Here is a 22,058-nt window from a genome sequence, read left to right as displayed (position 1 = left end):
GTGTCAATCATTGAATTGGCAGGGCAGCTTGAGAGACTTGTTCAAAAAGCATGCAGGACCTTAGGCTTTATAAACAGGGCATAGAGTACAAAAACAAGATGTGATGGTAAATCTCTTGTTATTCAAGTATGTCCAGGCTGTAGGTGACTGAAGATGTCAATGAGAGATCAGCATGAAAGTCCACTGAACTGGCAGGTCATGTTGTCATTGTTGCTGCTTCGGGGAACTTCTGCAGCTGAGCCACCTCTGCCCTTTCCCTGGACACTTTGGATTTTACAAATAGAGAGTTGTCAAAGTATGCTAAATCAAATTTCAGTGCTTGGATCACATGGGCTGGTTGGCTGCAGTGTTTTCCCAAGAAAGATGTCCTGCAAGGCAGAAGTTTCTAAGACTCTTTTTTAGGGTGTCATGGTATCAGTTGTACTGACCGCTCTGATGTTGTTTGCCTTGAGACAGTTCCCCATAGAAGATTAGCTTGGAGATTTTGTAGTAATTCTTTTTGGGAAGGATGACCTGCAAATCCAAGTTGAATTTTATGGAGGATGGTCAAGGACCTCGTTGTTTGTGATTTTCACCTGCCATCGAATTCGCATCATGGACCTCAGGTGTCTTTGGTGGAAGTTCCAAAACTTTGATATGGCTCCTGTAGTAGAGCCAGGATTCTGTGCTATTCAGCAGGGTGGTCAGGACGATGGCCCAGTAGAGTTCGACTTTATTCTTCAGCTTAATGCAGTATTGCTTTCAGACAATATCCTGATATCAGCTGTAGGCAGAAATTGCTTTCTGGATGTATGCAGCGATATCTTCATCAATAATGGCATTATGTTATGTCTGGCATTTCGTAGCGTGTGCCTGGTGCTGATTAAACATAACCTAAGTCTTGGGGACACTGATTTTGAGTCCAATGTGAAGGCATTGGAGAGAGTGCAGAAACGATTCATGAGGATGATTCTAGGGGTGAAGAACTTCAGTTGCGAGAAACTGGGGCTATTCTTCTTGGAAAAGAGAAGGTCAAGAGGAGATTTGATAGAGGTATTCAAAATCAGACAAAGCAGATAGTGGAGGGATACAGATCTGGAGGACACCAATTGAAGGTAGTTGCTATAAGAAGTTAACATGAGGGAAATCTTTTTTGCACAGCAAGTGACGTGGATCTGGAATACATTGCTTGAGGTGTGATGAAGGTAGATTAAATCATGGCTTTCAAAATGAAATTGGGCAATTACTGGAAGAGCGAAAATTTGCAGGGCTATCGGGAAAATGTGGGAGTACAAACCTAGATGAGAACCAACACAGACCAGATGGGCCAAAAGACCTCCTTCTGTAACAATTCTATTATTCTTTGATTCTGTCTTTTTCTCTCATGTGGTTGGGTGCTACATAAACATATTACATTTACAGAATACATTGAGGGCAATTAGGGATGGGCAACAAATATTGGCCTTACCAGCAATTGGCCCATGAAAAAGTAAAGGATTTTATTGGAGCCCATACCTATTGAGAACCTGTTATTACTAGATGCCAAAATGAAACAAAATGTCCTGTTTACCACTGCTGTCATCCTTTAGCTTAATAAGCAAATTTACAGTTTCTAATACATCTACTTACTGTCTTTAACAATGCAATCAACTCATCTATGGCTGTATTTGCATCAGAGAAGAACTGTTCCAGTGTTAGAGATGACCAATTCAGTAAAGTAACTCCTTGTCTCAGAACAGATTCAATCTAAACAGAAAAGGAACAAAAGACTTTGAATGTGAAATTATTATGAATGTTTCAAAACCAAATATAAATACCACAATCATTGATATCTCATTCACCTCATAAGTCATCACATATACTACAGCTAAGTAAGACCATAAGAAATAGGAGCAGGAATAGGTCTTTCAGCCCTTCAAGCCTGCTCCGCCATTCTAATGATTGTGGCTTGAGCGCCACTTTCTTGCCTGTCACCCATAACCCTTGACTCCCTGGTCAATCAAAATCTGCCTAACTCAACCTTGAATATCGTCCAGGACCCAGCCTCCACTGCTATCTGTGGAAGTGACTTACAAAGACCAATGACTGAGATGAGGAGAAATTTCTTCACCCAGAGAGTGGTGAGCCTGTGGAATTCGCTAGCACAGAAAGTAGTTGAGACCAAAACATTGTATGTTTTCAAGAAGGAGTTAGATACAGCTCTTGGAGTGAAAGGGATCAAAGGATTTGAGGAGAAAGCAGAGAAGGCTATTGAGTTGCATGATCAGCCATGATCAAAATGAATGGAGGAGCAGGCTCGAATGGCCTACTCCTGCTCCTATTTTCTATGTTTCTATGATGCTCTGAGAGAAGAAATTCCTTCACAGCTCCATTTTCTCACTTCATTTGCACCCCTTTCCTGAGTCATCGCTCACAGAGAGAAAGCAGCAAGTGGGAGAGTCAGTTAGGGAAGCAACGTGTGGGAGAATCAGGTAGGAAAGCGGCGACTGGGAAAGTGGGACAGGCAAGCGGTGTGAGGGAGACAGTTGGCGAGAGGGAGAGAGTTGGCTTGCTGGAGAGGCGGAGAGTGGGCCGTAAATAGAAAGAGTTAGGATCTTTTGGCCAAAAGTCGGGGGTTGACTTATACATGAGATGTATGAAAAATTAAGCATTTTTTGTCCAAAAGTTGAGGTTCGACTTTCACATGAGATCGACTGTTATCAAGTATTACAGGAGAGCTCTACATACACCTCTTACTAGGGAATCAACACAATTCGTACATCTGTGCCACATAGGGCAGAATATTACACCCGTCGGGCAGATGTGCATCCAACCCGAACGAGCTTAAAATAATGTGCGATGGCGTGAGGCGAGCATCCCGACGTCACTGTGCATTTGCGCAATATTTCGGTCGGCGGGCATGCACGGGGGTCAGCAGTGCACCCATTGACAATTAAGTGGCCTATTAAGACCTTTAATAAATTAAGTGATCAAAATTTTGTTGGTGGGTGGGCGAAAAGGCCAAACGGCTTTTGGATTTTTGGCAAAACCTCATCCACGGGCAGGATCAGGTTTCGTCCAACGATTTAAAAAAAAACTTTTTGCACTCATCTCTAACATGACCCTGCTCATGTGACAGAGCCATTAATTAGCCAGCCAGCGTGTAATCATGGTCAGGGCCCCTTCACGGGTGGTGGTCCGTTTCGCAGTCACTCCCAGTCGCTCCCGCCAAGCCCACCCGACAACTGGAAAATCCTGGCCATACTGTATGATATCACTTCCTGCAGTGATGATGCGCACTCAATATTTACATATTTCATTAGAGCTGTGCTACAACATCAAATCACTGTAAGAATAAATACATAAATGATAGAATTGCTGTTAAATTGCTATTAAAACTGTTTGCATAAAATTTAGACCTCTATCGATCATTTAAGTATTCCTAAAACATATAGGTGGCTTACTCTTATGCACAGATTTCATAATAGCAAAGCTCTTCTGAGATCTAGAATCATCACTACAGTGTTCTTGACTTGGCAATGTATGGGTGTCCTGCTGCGGTGGTTGTCTTCAAAGAGGTCTTCCATAATTTCACTCTCAGTCCATACTCGCAAATGTGCTCTCGATGCTATTGGCTCTGGAGAAGTCATCCAAACTTGAAACGTTAGCTCTGTCTCTCTCTCCATATATACTACCAGGATTGCTGAGTTCTTCCAGCATTTTCTGTTTTCTTCCAGCATCTGCAGTATTTGCTTTTATCATCTGTTCCTCCTCAACATCTGTCCATTAGGTATGTGACGTTGCATGATCTTGGCTCGCTGCAAATCTTAGATACTTTTGCTGCGAACCAGATTCCTACTGTTAGGTAAATAACTCAAGCCTTTTCCTCCACGTGCAAACAAAGCAATTCCACACCTGCATGCTAAAGTGCCAAAGGGCCTCTTCTGCACTGTGTGATTCTGATTAATCGTGTGTAGACTTCATCTTCTCCTGCTTTTCCACACTGATGCAAGCCTGGACAGATGATAACTCAGAAGTGTTTTCTGATCTGTCTCCCGAACACGATTTCAGATTAATCCCATGTCTAATGGTGTTGCCCGTAAATTCAACATAGCAACCTGGAAATCTTGCTCTATTTCCTTCCACTTCACATTAAGGAATTTAACCATTTTTTCAGCAAGACCATTGGATCTAGGATAATACGGAGACACCTTTACACGGTTTATGCCCCACTTGGCACACATGTACTGAAATGGTTTGCCTCTATATTGTGGAGTATTATCTGATACAACCTGCTCCGGTGTACCTAAAAGACTAAAGACAGCATTCAAAGTACTCGCTCAGATGTGCTCGATGTAGCCTTCAACTGTCTGATGATTCAGAATTTTGAAAAATAATCTGTGACTAAGAGGAAATCATCAGCATAAATGATAAACAGATGCATTGCAACCTTTGACCAGGGATGCAATGGGAGCTCATGAGGGTGTAGTGGTTTCCTGTGCTACTTTGGCTGATGCGCTTGCCACACCTTGCACATCTTCACAGCTCTCTCAAAGTCACAGGCCAGCTAATAACATTCTATTAGCTTTCCTAATTACTTGTTGTCCCTGCAAACTTTTGTGATTCATGCACTAGGACACCCAAATGCCTCTGAATCTCAGAGCTCTGAAATCTCTCACCTTTTAGGTAATATGATTCTTTTTTATTCTTCCTGCCAAAATGGACCATTTCACATTTTCCCACATTATATTCCATTTGCCAGATCTTTGCCTACTCACTTAAAATTAAAAGGCTAATGATTACCATGAAGCTATTGTCGATTGTTTTAAAAACATATCTGGTTCACTAATGTCCCTTAGGGAAGGAAATCTGCTGTCCTAACCTGGTCTAACCTACTTGTGACTCCAGATCCACAGCAATGTGGTTCACTCATAAATGCCCTCTGAAATAGCATAGCAAGCCACTCAGTTGTATCAAACCGGTACAAAGTCTCAAAAATTCCATGAAATCGGACGGTCTACCCGGCATCGACCTAGGCATCGGAAATGACAATTGCAAACTCAGACCTGTCGACCCTGCAAAGTCCTCCATACTAACATCTGGGGGCTTGTGCCAAAAATGGGAGAGCAGTCTCACAGACCAGTCAAGCAACAGGCTGACATAGCCATCCTCAAGGAATCATATCATACAGATAATGTCCCAGACTTCACCATCACCATCCTAGGGTATGTCCTGTCCTGTTCGGGCAGGACAGACCCAGCAGAGTGACATGCAATCGGGAGAGAGTTGCCCTGGGAGTCCTTAACATTGATGCCGGAACCCATGAAGTCTCATGACATTAGGCCAAACATGGGCAAGGAAACCTCCTGCTGATTACCATGTACCGCCCTCCCTCAACTGATGACTCAGCACTCCCCCATGCTGAACACCATTTGTAGGAAGCACTGAGGGTGGCAAGGGCACAGAATGTACTCTGGATGGCGGACTTCAATGTCCATCACCAGGAGTGGTTTGGTTACAACACTACTGACCGAGCTGGCCAAGTCCGAAAGGACATAGCTGCTAGACTAGTGAGGGAACCAGCAAGAGGGGAAAACATACTTGACCTCATAACCGCCAGCCTCGCTACTGCAGATGCATCTGTCCATGACAGTATCGGTAGGAGTGACCACCGCACAGTCATTGTGGAGACAAAGTCCCGCCTTCACATTGAGGATACCCTGCATGCTAAATGGCATAGATTGCGAACAGATCCAGTAACTCAAGACTGAACATCCATGAGGTACTGCGGGCCATCAACAGCGTCAGAATTTTACTCGAACACAACCTGTAACCTCATGGCCCAGCATATCCTCCACTCTACCATTACCATCAAGCCAGGGGATCAACCCTGGTTCAATGAAGAGTGCAGGAGGGCATGCCAGGAGCAGCACCAGGCATACATAAGTGTGAGGTGTCAATCTGGTGAAGCTATAGCACAAAACTATTTGTGTGCCAAACAGTACAAGGACCTAGTGATGGACAGAGCTAAGTGATCCCATAACCATCAGATCAGGTCTAAGCTCTGGAGTCCTGCCACATCCAGTTGTGAAAAATAAAACAACTCACTGGAGGAGGACGCTCCAAAAATATCCCCATCCTCAATGGCAGGAGCACATCAGTGCAAAAGATGAGGCTGAAGTATTGGCAACAATCTTCAGCCAAAAGTGCCAAAGGGATGATCCATCTTGGCCTCCTCCCAGGTATCCAGCATCAGAAATACCAGTCTTCAGCCAATTTGATTCACTCCATGTGATATCAATAAATGCCTGAAGGTAGTGGATAGTTTACGTGGATAGCCAAGTTTACGTTTGGTCTCTCCAATGTAGAGGAGACCTGGGCGACCGCTTTGCAGAACACCTGCGGTCTGTCCGCAAGAATGACCCAAACCTCCCTGTCGCTTGCCATTTTAACACTGCACCCTGCTCTCTTGCCCACATGTCTGTCCTTGGCTTGCTGCATTGTTCCAGTGAAGCCCAACGCAAACTGGAGGAACAGCACCTCATCTTCTGACTAGGCACTTTACAGCCTTCCGGACTGAATATTGAATTCAACAACTTTAGATCTTGAACTCCCTCCTCCATCCCCACACCCTTTCTGTTTCTTCCCCCTTCCTTTTGTTTTTTCCAATAATTTATATAGATTTCTCTTTTCCCACCTATTTCCATTATTTTTAAATCTTTTATGCCCCACTAGTCTTTCCACCCCACTCCCACTAGAGCTGTACCTTGAGTGCCCTACCATCCATTCTTAATTAACACATTTGTTTAGATAATATCACTACCTTCAAAACCTCTGTGTTCTTTTGTTTATGACAACTTTTGATTATCTGCTCCTACCATTGCTTGCTTGTCCCTACAACCACACCACCCTGCCACCCCCCCCAACAACTTCTCTCCACCCCCCACCCCACCCCCACCTTAAACCAGATTATATTTCACCTTATATTCGCTCAGTTCTGTGGAAGGGTCATGAGGACTCGAAACGTCAACTCTTTTCTTCTCCGCCGATGCTGCCAGACCTGCTGAGTTTTTCCAGGTAATTCCTTTTTTGTTTTGGATTTCCAGCATCCGCGGTTTTTTGTTTTTATCTATGGAATTGCTATGAGTTTGGTGAGAAGGAGAGGGAGGTGCTCTTTTCTTTTTCTACCTTTCTCAGGCTACAGGAGACCAGGAGTTGAAAAGCTGCATGAGAGGGCTGAGTTTTTAAAGCATCCAAGAGTGAGATCACAGGAGGAACACAACTTCATTGATTGGTGAGAAACCACTGTTTGGGAGGGTCTTCAAGTAGTTGAAAATTAGAAAAACACATTCTCCTTAAAAGAAGGAGCTATGTAGATTTCAGTAAGAAACACAAGCAATAGGGAAGTAAAATTAAGTCAAGACCAGGTAAAATAAAGTAGTATAAGTAAAATAAAGTTAACATAAGGGAAGTAAATTGAAGCAATGGCAGGACAGCTCAGTTGTGTGCAATGTGTGTCATGTATTATGTGGGAAGTCATGGATGCTACCAGTATCCTAGATGACCACATGTACAGGAAATGTTATCAACTGCAGAACGTTGAGCTCAGGGTTTCAGAACTTGAGTGGTGGCTGGAGTCATTGTGGTGCATCTGAGGCTGACAGCCACATGGATAGCATGTTCAGTGAGGTTGTCACACCACAGTTTAGGAGCCTGAAGGCAGAAAGGGAATGGGTGACTGTTAGACTATCCACAGAACTAGGCAGGAGGTGCAGGTGTCCCCTGGGGTCCTGCTTGCCAATTGGTTTTCTGTTCTGGCTACTGGTGAGGGTGTTGGCTCCTCAGAGTGCATTCAGAGCCAGGTTTGTGGTATCATGAATGGCTATGCTGTGCAGGAGAGGAGGAAGATGAGGGAAAGAGCAGTAGTTATAGGGAATTTGTTAGTTAGGGGAACAGACAGGTGTTTCTATGGCCACAGATGTGACTCCAGGGTGGTATGTTGTCTTCCTGGTGCCAGGGTCAAGGATGTCATGGAGTAGCTGCAGGACATTCTTCTGAGGGAGGATGATCAGCCAGAGGTCCTGATTCACATTGGTACCAATGACTTGGGTAGGAAAGGGGATGAGGTCCTGAAAGCAGATTTCAGGGAGCTAGGAAGGAGATTGAAAAGCAGGACCTCTAAAGCACTAATCTCAGGATTACTCCCAGTCCCACATGCAACTGGAGTATAGAAATAGGAGAAAAGAGCAATTGAATACATGACTGGAAAGCTGGTGTAGGACGGAGGCATCAAATTTCTGAGGCATTGGGACTGGTTCTGTGGAAGGTGTGACTTGTACAAGCTGAATGGTCTACACCTGAACAGGTCTGGGCCAAATATCCTCGCAGGGAGATTTACTAGATGGGGGTTTAAACTAGATTGGCAGGAGGCTGGAAAGCTGAGCGCAAGTTCAGAGCAGGGAATGGGAGATGGGGAATTAGTGAGTGACTCGGAAAGACAGAAGAAGCACAGGAATTTGGCAGTGTTAAAAGTTATATATGTAAATACAAGGAGTATGGCAAATAAAGTCAGTGAGCTGAGGGCACAAATAGATACATAGCAGCATGATATCACCATGATAATGGAAACTTGGATTAAAGAGGGGCAAAAATGGCAGCTCAACATCCCTGGATATAGGGTAGAATCATCCCAGATTTGCATTAAGTGCGGTAGTGGGTGGGAAAAGGGACGCTTTACCGGCCAGCCCCAATGGTGGCTATTCGCACCATACGGTCCCATTCCCAGTGTGTCCTACCTCATTAATAATGCATTCATGGGGAACACGCCGGATTGCTGGTGGGCAGGTTCAGATTTGCCTGCCACACCGTGACCTTAGTATTTCCTCGCTCTGGGCACCATGCTTAAATTGCATCAGAGCACATGCCTACTTCATGTCTTCAGCCCAAGACTGCTCCAGGCAACAGATGGCCCGAAAGCAAGGAAAGTGGCAGCCCCCAAATTTAGTGACGCCTCTCTGGAGTGCCTGCTGAACGCAGTGGAAAGCTGCCGTAATGTCCTCTACCCCTGCTCTGGCCACAGGAGGTCCACCAGAGTCACCAATCTGCCCTGAGAGGTGGTGGCAGCAGCGGTCAGTGCCACTAGAGTACAGAGGGGGTCAACCATCCAATGCAGGAAGAGGATGAATGTTCTCATCCGTTCCACCAAGGTAAGTCAACTACCTCATCACATTCAACTTGCACATTCTCAAACCCATCAAGCATCCATAGGGACCTCACACCTCAAGGGGCAATACCACTAACTCACATCTCCATCAGGCTTGTGTACTCTGGAGCTCATATTCTCATTCCATCCGTGGCTCTGCTCACCACACAAACATTCCACGCAGTGCCATGTGTCCTTCTCACACTCTCCATCTGTTTTCATGTAGGAGAAGCTAGCTCAAAACAGCAGGGAAGGGTCTGAGACTGGGGTTGGAGTGGCCCACATTAGGCCCTCACTCATTTTGAGGAGTGTGCCATCATGCTGACTGATGAGGATGTGGACCGTGCCTGCAGCAATGGTGAGGTTGGTGGCGAACACCCACGTGAAGATCCTTCACCCCATCATCATTCTCACAACACAACTGTGTGCTCTCTCGCCTGCTTTTGGCTCTGTTGCCATGCACTAACTGTCTCCACTGTGGTTCACAGGGAGATCTGCCAAGTGACTGACACCCGCAGCCAGCCAATGTCTCAGCTCCATTCACATCCTCACCTCCAGCCAAGAGGACACCTCCTCCATTGAAGAGATGGAAATAAGCAGCCTAGAAGACCTGTCACAGCACTTAACCACACCCTGCACCAGCATAGAGAGACACACCCCGGTGGGGCCTAGATCTTTGGCAGGCTCATGTTCACAATCTGGTGGTCACTGCACGCACACGTGTCTGCAACAGGAGTAGGCAGGTTCAGCCAAGTTCCCCAGCACTCAGAGGACGGCTGGGCAAGAGGCATCTGTGACATCAAAGTCAGATGATAAACCTCTGGATTTGGCCTTCCAACTCATCATGGAGAATCAGCATTATTAAGTTGGGCATAGCCCCCATCTCTTCAGTCAGTAGCACAGGAATCAGAGAAGTGCGTGCACCTGCTCTCTGAGGAAATGGTGCCCAGATGTGGTCTCCATGGGAAAGATGGTAGATGCCATGGAGACCCTGATACAGCAGAACATGGCAATGTGCGCAGAACTGCACTCCATCGCAGTAGCCAAGGGTGAGTTCATGCAGTGAACTCTGCAGAAGGAAACGGGGCACCTTGATGTCCCTCCAGGTGGTCCTTCCTCTCAAGGAGTCAGGCTGGGGCTCTCAGGCACCCGAAGGGAGGAGGAGTGGCAGCTGAACACCCTGGGTCATCAACTCAGGAATCTCAGAGGCTGTCTTCTCCCTCCGAGTCCCATTTGCCTGTGACCCTCCTCAACTCTGTCCTATCACCGCACAGGGAGCAATTGACCAAAAAGACGACAGCCAAAGCAAACTGGGAACCTCATGTCCTCAGCTCTCCAGAGGACACACACCGAAGTCATCAGAGGCAACAGACCCAACCATTGTGTAGGCTGGCTCCACTCCTCCTGGGTATATCAGGGGAGCACCTAAAAGAAGGGGAAGGCATAGAAAATTTAAGAATTTTTGATCACAAGTGGCTGCATGGGTGAACACATTTTGTCACTTAATAATCTGAAAATATATTCAAATTCACTGAATGATGTGTTTTTATTTAATTCATTTATGGGACGTGGGTTTCACTGGCCAGGTCAGCATTTATTGCCCATTCCTAGTTGTTCTTGAGAAGGTGGAGGTGGGTTGCCTTGAACTGCTACAGTCCCTGTGGTGTCGGTACACCCAGAGTGCTGTTAGGTAAGAAGTTCTACAATTTTGACCCAGCAACAGTGAGGGAACGGTGATATATTTCCAAATCCAGGATGCTGAGTGGCTTGGAGGGGAACTTCCAGGTGGTGGTGTGCCCGTGCATCTGCTGCCCTTGTCCTTCTAGATGGTATGGTCATGGGTTTGGAAGGTACTGCCTAAGAAGCCTTGAAGAGATCTGGCATTGCACCTTGTAGGTGGTATGCACGGTTGCCATTGTTCATCACTGGTGGAGGGAATGAATGTTTGTGGAAAGGGTGCCAATAAAATGGGCTGCTTTGTCCTGGATGGTGTCAAGCTTAAGTGTTGGAGCTGTACTCATCCAGGCAAGTGGAGTGTACTCTAACACACTCCTGACTTATGCCTTGTGGGACGGTTTGGGAAGCCAGGAAGTGAGCTAATCACCACAGGATTCCCAACTTCTGACCTGCTCTGGTAGCCACAGTATTTATATGGCTACATCCAGTTCAGTTTCTGGTCAATGGTAACCCCCAGGAATTTGATAGTGGGGGAATCAGTGATGGTAATGCCATTGAATGTCAAGGGGCAATGGTTAGATTCTCTCTTGTTGGTCATTGTCTGGCACTTGTGTGGCACGAATGTGACTTTCCACTTGTCAGCCGAAGCCTGGATGTTATCCAGGTCTTTCTGCATTTGGACATGGACTGCTTCAGTATCTGAGAATTTGCAAATGGTGCTGAACATTGTACAATCATCAGTGAACATCCCCACTTCTGCGCTTATGATGGAAGGAAGATCAATGACGAAGAAGCTAAAGATGGTTGGGCCGAGGACACTACTGAGGAACTCCTGCAGTGATATCCTGGAGCTGAGATGACTGACCTCCAACGATCACAACCATCTTCCTTTGTGCTAGCTATGACTCCAACCAGTGGAGGGTTTTCCCCAATTCCCATTAACTCCAGTTTTGCTAGGGTTCCTTGATGCCACACTCAATTAAATGCTGCCTTGATGTCATGGCCAGTCACTCTCACCTCACCTCTGGAGTTCAGCTCTTTTGTCCATGTTTGAACCAAGGATGTATTGGAGTCAGGAGCTGTGACCCTGGGCGTCAGTGAGCAGGTTATTGCTAAACAAGTGTCACTTGATAGCACAGATGATGAGCTCATCCATCACTTTACTGATGATGGAGAGCAGACTGATGGGGCAGTAATTGGCCAGCTTGGATTTGACTCACTTCTCACTTCTTTGGGCAGGAGTCCTCTCTCCATTCAACGGATCCTTTTACCCGCCTCCATTACTCTCCCTCCACCTGGACCCACCCCCCCGCCCCCGCCCCCCCCACCCCCTGGATTCATACCTGCTCTTGATCTTTTCATTGAGAACTGTCGGCGTAACATCAGTCGTCTCAATTTCTCTGCTCATCTCACCCACTCTAAACTGTCTCTTTCTGACCTTGCCACACTCTGTTCTCTCAGGTCCAACCCTGATTTTGTCATCAAACCTGCTGAAAAGGGTGGTGCTGTTGTTGTCTGGTGTACTGACCTCTACCTCATACAGGCTGAGCGTCAACTTGCAGACACTTCCTCCTACCTCCCTCTGGACCATGACCCCACCACTGAACATCAAGCCATTGTTTCCAGGCCTGTTACTGACCTCATCTCCTCTGGAGATCTTCCCTCCACAGCTTCCAACTTGATAGTCTCCCAACCATGGATGGCCGGCTTCTAACTCCTCCACAAAATCCACAAACAGAACTGTCCCGGCAGACTGACCATGTCAGCCTGTTCCTGCCCCTCGGAACTCATTTCTTGCTATCTTGACTCCATTCTCTATCCCCTTGTCCAGTCTCTTCCCACCTACATCCGTGATTCCTCTAACGCCCTACAACATTTCAACAATTTCCAGTTCCCTGGCCCCAACCGCCTCCTTTTCACCATGGACGTCCAATCCCTCTACACCTCCATCCCCCACCAGGATGGTCTGAGGGCTCTCCGCTTCTTCCTCAAACAGAGGCCTGAACAATCCCTATCCACCACTATTCTTTTCCATCTGGCTGAACTTGTTCTCTCACTGAACAATTTCTCCTTAAACTCATCTCACTTCCTCCAAATAAAAGGTGTAGCTATGGGTACCTGCATGGGCCTCAGTTATGCCTGTCTCTTTATGGGGTATGTGGAACATTCCATGTTCCAGTCCTACTCAGGCCCCCTCCCATAACACTTTCTCCGGTACATCGATGACTGCTTTGGTGCGGCTTTACGCTCTCATCTGGACCTGGAAAAATTTATTAATTTTGCTTCCAATGGCCACCCCTCAATCATTTTCACATGGTCCACACTGACACTTCCCTTTGCTTCCTTGATCTCTCTGTCTCAATTTCTGGTGATCAACTGTCCACCAATATTCATTACAAGCCTACTGACTCCCACAATTACCTCGACTACAGTTCCTCACACCCCCTTCCTGTAAGGACTCCATCCCATTCTCTCAGTTCCTTCGCCTCCATTGCATCTGTTCTGATGATGCCACTTTCCAAAACATCTCTGATGTTTCCTCTGACATGCCTGCCTTCTTCCTTAACTGAGGTTTTCAATCCACGGTGGTTGACAGGGCCCTCAACTGTGACTGGCCCATCTCCCGCGCATCCGCCCTAACATTTTCTTCTCCCTCCCAGAACTATGATAGTGTCTCCCTTGTCCTCATTTATCACCCCACCAGCCTCTGCATTCAAAGGATCATCCTCTGCCTTTTCCACCAACTCCAGCATGATGCCACCACCAAATACATCTTCCCATTCCACAGGGATCGTTCCCTCTGGGACACCCTGGTCCACTCTTCCATCACCCCCTACATCTCAACCCCCTCCCACGGCACCTTCCCATGCAAACACAGAAGGTACAACACCTGCCCCTTTACTTCCCCCCCTGCCCATCCCTCACTGTCCAAGGGCCCAAACACTCCTTTCAAGTGAAGCAGCACTTCACTTGCACTTCCCTCAATTTAGTCTACTGCATTCACTGCTCCCAATGCGGTCTCCTCTACATTGGAGAGACCAAATGCAGACTAGGTGACCGCTTTGCAGAACACCTTCGGTCTGTCCACAAGCATGACCTAGGCCTCCCTGTCACTTGCCATTTCAACACACCACCCTGCTCTCATGCCCACATGTCTGTCCTTGGCCTGCTGCAATGTTCCAGTGAAACTCAACGCAAACTGGAGGAACAGCACCTCATCTTCCGACTAGGCACTTTACAGCCTGCCGGACTTAACATTAAGTTCAACAACTTTAGATCATGAATTTTCTCCTCCATCCCCACCCCCTTTCCAATCCCCCTTTTTCCAATAACTTATAATTTTTTAAAACATCATATTTTTCTTTTTCCACCTATTTCCATTATTTTTAAATGCATTTCCATCCATTCTTTCATCTCCACCTTTTAGCCTATTTCGATCCCTTCCCCCCACCCCACCCCCACTCGGGCTATCTGTCACTTGCTTGTCCTGCTTTCTATCCTTAATGTCACCATTAGCACATTCCTTAGCTAAGATCACTACCGTCAACACCCCCTTGTCCTTTTGTCTATGACATCTGTGGCAATCTCTTCTTTGCCTCCAACTATCACTGGCCCTCTATTCAACTGTACCTGTCCCACCCCCCTCTACCAGCTTATATTTCACCTCATTTCTATATTTCCTCAGTTCTGATGAAGAATCATATGGACTCGAAACGTTAACTGTATTCCTCTCAGCAGATGTTGTCAGACCTACTGAGTTTTTCTAGCTATTTTTTTTGTTGTTTTGTATTTGACCTGCTTTTTGAGTATGAGGCATACCTGGGCAATTTTCCACATTGTCGGGTAGATAACAGTGTTGCAGCTGCTTTGGGACCACTTGGCTAAGGGCGCAGCATGTTCTGGTGCACAAGTCTTCAGTACTATTGTTCGTGCAGACTCAATGGGCCGAAGGACTTCTTCTACACTGTGATTCTGTGATACTATTGCCAAAATGTTGTCAGGGCCCATAACCTTTGCGGTATCCAGTGCCTTCAGCCATTTCATGATATCACTTGAGTGAATCAAATTGGCTGAAGACTAGTATCTGTAATGCTCGGGACCTCTGGAGGAGGCCAAGATAGATTATCCACTTGGCACTTTGGCTAAAAATTGTTGTGAATACTGACTCCTTAACTTTTGCACTGATGTGCTGGTCTCCTCCATCATTGAGGATGGGAATATTTGTGGAGCCTCCTCTTCCAATGAGTTCCTTAATTGTCCACTGCCTTTCACAACGGGATATGGCAGGATTGCAGAGCTTAGATCTGATCCGTTGGTTGTGGAATTGCTTGGCTCTGCCTATCACTTGCTGATTAGCACAGAAGTAGTCCTGTGTTGTAGCTTCACCAGCTTGACGTCTCTTTTAGGTACGACTGGTGCTGCTCCTGGCATGCCCTCCTGCACTTTTCTTTGAACCAGGGTTCATTTCCTGGCTTGGTGGATTTTAGCAAGGCTTTTGGCAATGTCTCACATGGCAGACTGGTTAGATAATAAAAGCCCATGGGATCCAGGGGAATGTAGCAAGCTGAATACAATATTGGTTCAGTGGCAGGAAACAAAGGGTAATTGTTGATGGTTGTTCTTGTGACTGAAAGGCTGCTCAGGGGTTAGTACCATGTCCACTTCTTCTTTTAGTATATATTAATGATTTGAATGAAATGTAGGGAGAATGATCAATAAGTTTGCAGACAGCACAAAAATTGGCTGTGTGGTTGATAGCGGGGAGGATTGCTGTAGACTGCAGGAAGATATCAATGGACTGGTCATGATGGCAGAAAAGTTGTAAATGGAATGCAACTCAGAGAAGTGTGAGGTGATGCATGTGGGGAGGTTAAACAAGCCAAAAGATTAAACAATGAATGGGAGGATACTGAAAGATGTCATAGAATTGAGACATTTCAGTGAATGTCCACGGATCCCTGAAGGTAGCAGAGCAGCTCGATAAGGCGGCTAAGAAGGCATAGGCAATCATTTCATTTATTAGCCGAGGCAGGGAGGTTACGCTGAAACTACATAAAACATTAGTAAGTCCACAACTTGATTACTATGTGCAGTTCTGGTCACCCTATTACAGAAAGGATGTAATTGCACTAGAGAGGGTACAGAAGAGATTGACGAAGATGTTGCCAGGAGTGGAAAATTGCAGCTATGACCCAAGATTGGATAGGTTGGGGTTGTTCTCCTTGGAACTGAGGAGGCTGAAGGGAGATTTTATTGACATGTAAAAAATTGTGAGGGGCCTGGAGAGAATGGGTGGGAAGGGCCTATTTACTTTTGCAGAGAGGTCAGTGACTAGGACATAGATTTAAACTAATTTCTAGAAAGATTAGAGGGGAGATGAGGAAAATCTTTTCATCTATAGGGTTGTAGGGATCTTGAACTCACTGAAAGGGTAGTGGAGGCAGAAACCTTCAACTCATTTAAAAGGTGTCTGGATATGTACCTGTAACCTGCAGGGCTACAGACCAAATGCTAGAAAAGTGAGATTAGTCTGGCTTGCTCATTTTCCGGCCGGCACAGGCATGACTGGTCAAGTGGCCTCTTTCTGTGCCATAAACTTTCTAAAATTCTAGGTACTGCAAGTAATTGGGAAGGCAAATGGAATGTTGACCTTTACTGCAAGGGGGACTGTGTTTATAAGTAGGGAAAGCTTGCTACAACCTTACAGCATATGGCACGACTTCACCTAGAGTACTATGTACAGTTTGAGTTTCCTTGCTTTGGACGTACATCCTTGCATTGGAAACAGTTCAGGAAGCTTCACTAGACTGATTCCTGGAAGGGGTTTTCTTACAAGGAACGGTTGAACACATTGGGCCCAATCTCATTGCTTTTAAAATAATGGGTGGTGATCTTATTGAAACATATAAGATTCTGAAGGGGCTGAGAGGATGTTTCCTTGAATGGGAGAATCTAGAATTCAGGGGCACGGTTTAAAAGTATGGAGTCTCCCATTTAAAATGGAGAAGAGGAGTAATTTACTCTCTCAGGGTCAGTAATCTTTGCAATTCTCTTCCCCAGACAGTAGTGGAGGCTGAGTTAGATTTACAAGGGAGTCAAGTGTCATGAGAGTCAGGTGGGAATTGGAGTTAGGATAACAAGAGATCAGCCATGATCTTATTTTATACCAGTTGTATAAAGACCACATACACATGATGAAAAGAAGATGGATAGGGCCAGGGAACTGAAATTTAAAGCGGCAGAGGATGTCGGAATATGTAGGTTGGACACAGGACAGGAGGTGCAAAAATATAGTCAAGATAGAATTATAAAATGGTTGTTGCACAGAAGTTGGTCATTTGGTCCATTGTGTTTATACCGGCTCTCTGACAAAGCAATTCACCTTGTGCACTCCCCTAGCTTCTCCCTGTAGCTCTGCAAAGCTTTTCTCTTCAGATAATGATCTAATTTTCTCTTGAAAGCCACCGTTGAATCTGCCTCCATCATACCCTTGGACAATGCATTCCAGATTCTAACCACTTGCTGCATAAAAGATTTTCCCCATATAGTCATTATTCTTTTACCAATCACTTTAAATCAATGTCCTCTGGTCCTCTATTTTTCTGTCAATGGGAACATTTTCTCCCTATTTGCTTTGTCCAGACCCCTCAAGGTTTTGAATTAAATCTCCTCTCAACCTTCTCTTCAAAAAGAACAGTCCTCACTTTTCCAATCTTTCTGTATAAATGAAGTTCCAACTCATGGAACCATTTTTCTGAAACTTGCCTGCACCACCACAAATGTTATCAAATCCTTCCTAAGGACTGGTGCCCAGGACTGAACACAATACTCCAGTCAACCCCGAATTAATGTTTTATCTAGGTTTATCATAACTTTGTTGCTTTTGTGCCTATGTATAAAGCCTGGGATCTTGTATGTTTTACTAACCACACTGTTAGCCTGTCCTGCCACCCTAAATGATTTGTGCACCTATACATCCAGGTCCTTCTGCTCCTGCAGCCTCTTTAGAATTGTACCCTTTATTTCATTTTGTTTTCCCCGTTTTTGCTGTAAAAAAAGAATGAATCACTTCATACTTCGCTGCATTAAATTTCATCTGCCATTTGACAGTCCATTCAATCAACCTCCTTTTGAAAGGAAGTCTTCCTCACAGTCCATAATACTTACAAGTTTCATGTCATCCACAGATTTTGAGATTATGCCCTGTACATCAAAATCTAGGCAGAAAGACTCTGTGGGCAGAAATTTCTGGTCCTGCCAATGGCAGGGTTTGTGGCAGGTGGGAGCGGAAAATTCAGAGGCCAAAAATCGGATTTCCCCTGATGGGAAATGGAGTTCAGGGTTTTCCTCTTGCCACTTTCATGGCAGGCTGATGGTGGATCAGGTTCCCCACTGATCCATGGCAGAATGCATTACCATATAATGAATGCTAGTTAAAAGTGCTACTTATCTCCCAATCTTGTGCTATGCTAGTGGGAAATTAGACCAGTCTAAAGTATGTTTGTTAATGAGTGACATACAGCTGTCGGCCCTCACTTTGCTCGTCACTTCGAGGTGAGCGCAACATTCAAAGCCTACCTGCAGCAGCACTGTTCCGGGCTCTTGCCAATGCCAGAGAGACCACAATGTTGTGGGGTGTAGGGTTGGTCTGCCCACTGGCTTCCTCTGTGATAGGTGATTCTAGCGTAAGGGGAACAGATAGACGTTTCTGTGGCTGCAGACGTGACACCAAGATGTTATGTTATGTTGCCTCCATGGTGCCATGGTCAAGGATATCATTGAGTGGCTGCAGGACATTCTGAAGGGAGAGGATGAACAGACAGAGGTTGTGGTCCATATTGGTACCAACAACACAGGCAAAAAGAGGGACGAGGTCCTGAAAGCAGAATATAAGGTCCTAGGAGATAAATTAAAAAGAAGGTTGTCTCTCAATGCCATTTTCTTGTGAGATCAGGAGCAGGAGAATAGACCAGATGAATGCATGGCTGAAGAGATGGTGTAGGAGGGAGGGATTTGGATTCCCCAGGCATTGGGACCAATTCTGGGGAAGATGGGACCTGTACAAGCTGGACGGGTTGAACCTCAGTAGGACTGGGACCAATATCCTCACGGGTATTCACTAGTACTGTGGGGGAGGGTTTAAACTAGATTGGCAAGGGGATGGGAGCCTGAGCAGGGAGGCAAAAGAGAGGGAAACAAAGATAGAAATGAAAGACAGAAAAACAGAAGGCAAAAATGGAAGGCAGAGGAAACAAAGGGCAAGTAGGGCCAAAGTACAAAAAATGTGTAAAAATGTTAAAGACAAGTCTAAAGGCACTGTATCTGCATGCACAGTGCATTTGCAATTAGGTAGATGAATTAACAGCGCAAATAAATGCAAATGGAAACGAGATGATTGTGATGACAGGAACATGGCTACAGGGTGACCAAGGCTGGGAATGGAATATCCAAGGGTATTCGATATTTTGGAAAAATAGGTGGGGTGGCATTGTTATTTAAGAATAAAATCAATGCCATTGTGAGAAAGGATATTGGCTCAAAAAATCTAGATGTAGAATCAGTATGGGTAGAGCTAAAAGCCAACAAGGGCAGAAAACATTAATGCAAGTTGTCTATAGGCCTCCAAACAGTAGCGATCAGGTAGTGGACGGCATTAAAGAGTAAATTAGAGATGCATGTAACAAGTGTATGTAACAAGGGTAATCATGGGTGACTTTAATCCACATATACACTGGGCAAATCAAATTAGCAATAATACTGTTGTGGATGAATTCCTGGAGTGTGTACAAGATGGTTTATTTTAGACCAGCCCATCGAGGAACCAACTAGGGAACAGGCTATCCTAGATTTGTTATTGTTCAATGAGAAGGGGAACAGTGACCATTACATAGAATTTTTCATTAGGATGGAAAGTGAAGTAGTCCAATCAGAAACTAGGGTCCTAAATCTAAACAAAGGAAACTACAAAGGTATGAGGGGTGCGTTGGCTACGGTAGATTGGGGAACTTCATTAGGCAATGGCTAATGTTTAAGAAACGAATGCATGCATTGCAACAATTATAAGAGCACGTGAAATAGGAGCAGAAGTAGGCCATTCGGCCACTTGAGCCTACTCTGCCATTCAATGCAGTCGCGGATGATCTATTTGTGCTTTGAATTTCACATTCCTATCTACACATGATAAACTTTGATTCCCTTGCCTAATAAAAATCTAATTTATCTCTACCTTAAAAATATTCAATGACCCTCCCTCCCAATGCCTTCGATTCCAAAGTGGCACAACCCTCTGAGAAAAAATTCCTCCTCATCTCTGCCCTAAAAGGGCAAGCCCTAATTTCAAAACAGTGCCCCCTAATTCTATACTCACCCACAAGTGGAAACATCCTTTCCATGTCCACCTTCTCAATACCATTCACAATGTTATATACTTCAATCAAGTCACCCCTCAGTCTCCCAAACTCCAGTGGAAATAGGCCCAGTCTGTCTAACCTTTCTCATAATTCCTAATGCTCATTCCAGGTATCAATCTAGTAAGCCTACTCTGAACCGCCTGCAATGCATTTACACCCTTCCTTACATAATGAGACCAAAACTGCACACAATATTTTACATGGTCTCACCAATGACCTGTATAACTGAAGCATAACATAAAAGGAATTATGTTTAATTCGACTCATTAAAAAGGATAGCATTCCATTAGCCTTCTTAATTACTTGCCTACTTGCCGTGCCTGCATACTAACTTTTTGTGATTCATGCACAAGGCCACCTAAATCCATCTGCACCTTGGAATTCTGCAGCTGTTCTCCATTTAAGTAATACTCTGCTTTATTATTCTTCCTGCCAAAGTGAACAACTTCACATTTTCCTACATCATTCTCCATCTGACAGATTTTTGCCCATTCAGTCAACCAATCTATATTTATCAGCAATCTCATGTCCTCTTCATAACATACTTCCAACCAATCTTTGTGTCAGCTGCAAATTTAGCTACCATGCCTTCACTCCCCCCATCTAAGTCATTGATATAAATTGTAAAAAACTGAGGCTCCAGCACAGACCCCTGCGGGGCCCCACTTATCACATCCTGCTAATCAGCAAAAGACCCATTTGTGCATATTCTGTTTTCTGCCAGCCAGCCAGCCAATCTTTTATCCATGCTGATATGTTACCCCCTACACCATGAGCTTTTATTTTGTGTAATAATCTTTGATGTGGCACCTTATCAAATGCCTTCTGGAAATTCAGGTACAGTACGTCTGTGGGCTCCCCTTCATCCACAGCACATGCTATTCCTTCAAAGAACTCCAATAAATTGGTTAAAGATGATTTCCCTTTCACAAAGCCATGCTGACTTTTCCTGATTACCTTGAGTTTCCCTAAGTGCCCAGCTATAACCTCCTTAATGATCGATTCTAGCACCAACAGACTTCAAGCTAATTGGTCTATAGGTTCCTGTTTTCTGCCGCCTTGTATAGATATTTGCTACTTTAAAGTCTGATGGAACCTTTCCAGAATCTAGGAAATTTTGGAAAATTAATACCAATGCATCTACTACCTCATTAGCCACCTCTTTTATGAACCCTTGGATAAAGTCCAACAGGACCCAGAGACTTGTCAGTCCACAGCTCCATTAGTTTGTTTGGTAGGCTTCCCTACCAATTTCCCTAATTTCACAAAGTTTCCCTCTCCCTCCAACCTCCTGACTTACAGCTATTACTGGAATGTGTTTTGTATCCTTTATAGTGAACACAGAAGCAAAATGTTTGTTCACTTCATCCAACATTTCCTTATTATTTGCTATTAACTCCCCACTGTCACTCCAGAGAACCAACACTCACTTTACATATCCTTTTCCTTTTAAAATACTTGTGGAAACACTTACTATCTGTTTTTACATTTCCAGTTAGCTTCCTCTCATACTCTAATTTCTTTCTCCTGATTAACCTTTTAATCACTCACTGCCATTCTTTATATTCTGACCAAACATCTGACCTGCCAATCATCTTTTCACAGTTATATGCTTTTTCCTTAAGTTTGATGCTTTCCTAACTTCTTTAGCTAAACATGGATGAATTAGAATCCCCTTAGAATTTTTCTTTGTAGTAGGAATATGCTTATTCTGAGTATTTTGAAATATTCCCTTAAAAGTCTGACACTGTTTCTCTATTGATCTATCCCAGTTCACTTCAGCTAGCTCAACTTTCATGCCCACATAGTTG

General features: G+C 44.9%; 1 protein-coding gene across 1 annotated transcript in view; it reads right to left on the bottom strand.

The window, feature by feature from the left end:
• The window catches only part of LOC121278115 (dynein heavy chain 8, axonemal-like), a 1,831,678-nt gene that overhangs the window by 1,345,440 nt on the left and 464,180 nt on the right, over positions 1–22,058 (bottom strand). The window contains exon 20 of the mRNA XM_041188200.1: positions 1,609–1,725. Within this exon, the coding sequence (XP_041044134.1) occupies positions 1,609–1,725 (117 nt within the window). The remainder of the gene's footprint in view (positions 1–1,608; positions 1,726–22,058) is intronic.

Source organism: Carcharodon carcharias, chromosome 5, assembly GCF_017639515.1.
Source record: "Carcharodon carcharias isolate sCarCar2 chromosome 5, sCarCar2.pri, whole genome shotgun sequence".
Classification (NCBI taxonomy): domain Eukaryota; kingdom Metazoa; phylum Chordata; class Chondrichthyes; order Lamniformes; family Lamnidae; genus Carcharodon; species Carcharodon carcharias.
The sequence above is the reverse complement of the archived record's forward strand: the minus strand, read 5'-3'. Positions and strand labels throughout refer to the sequence as shown.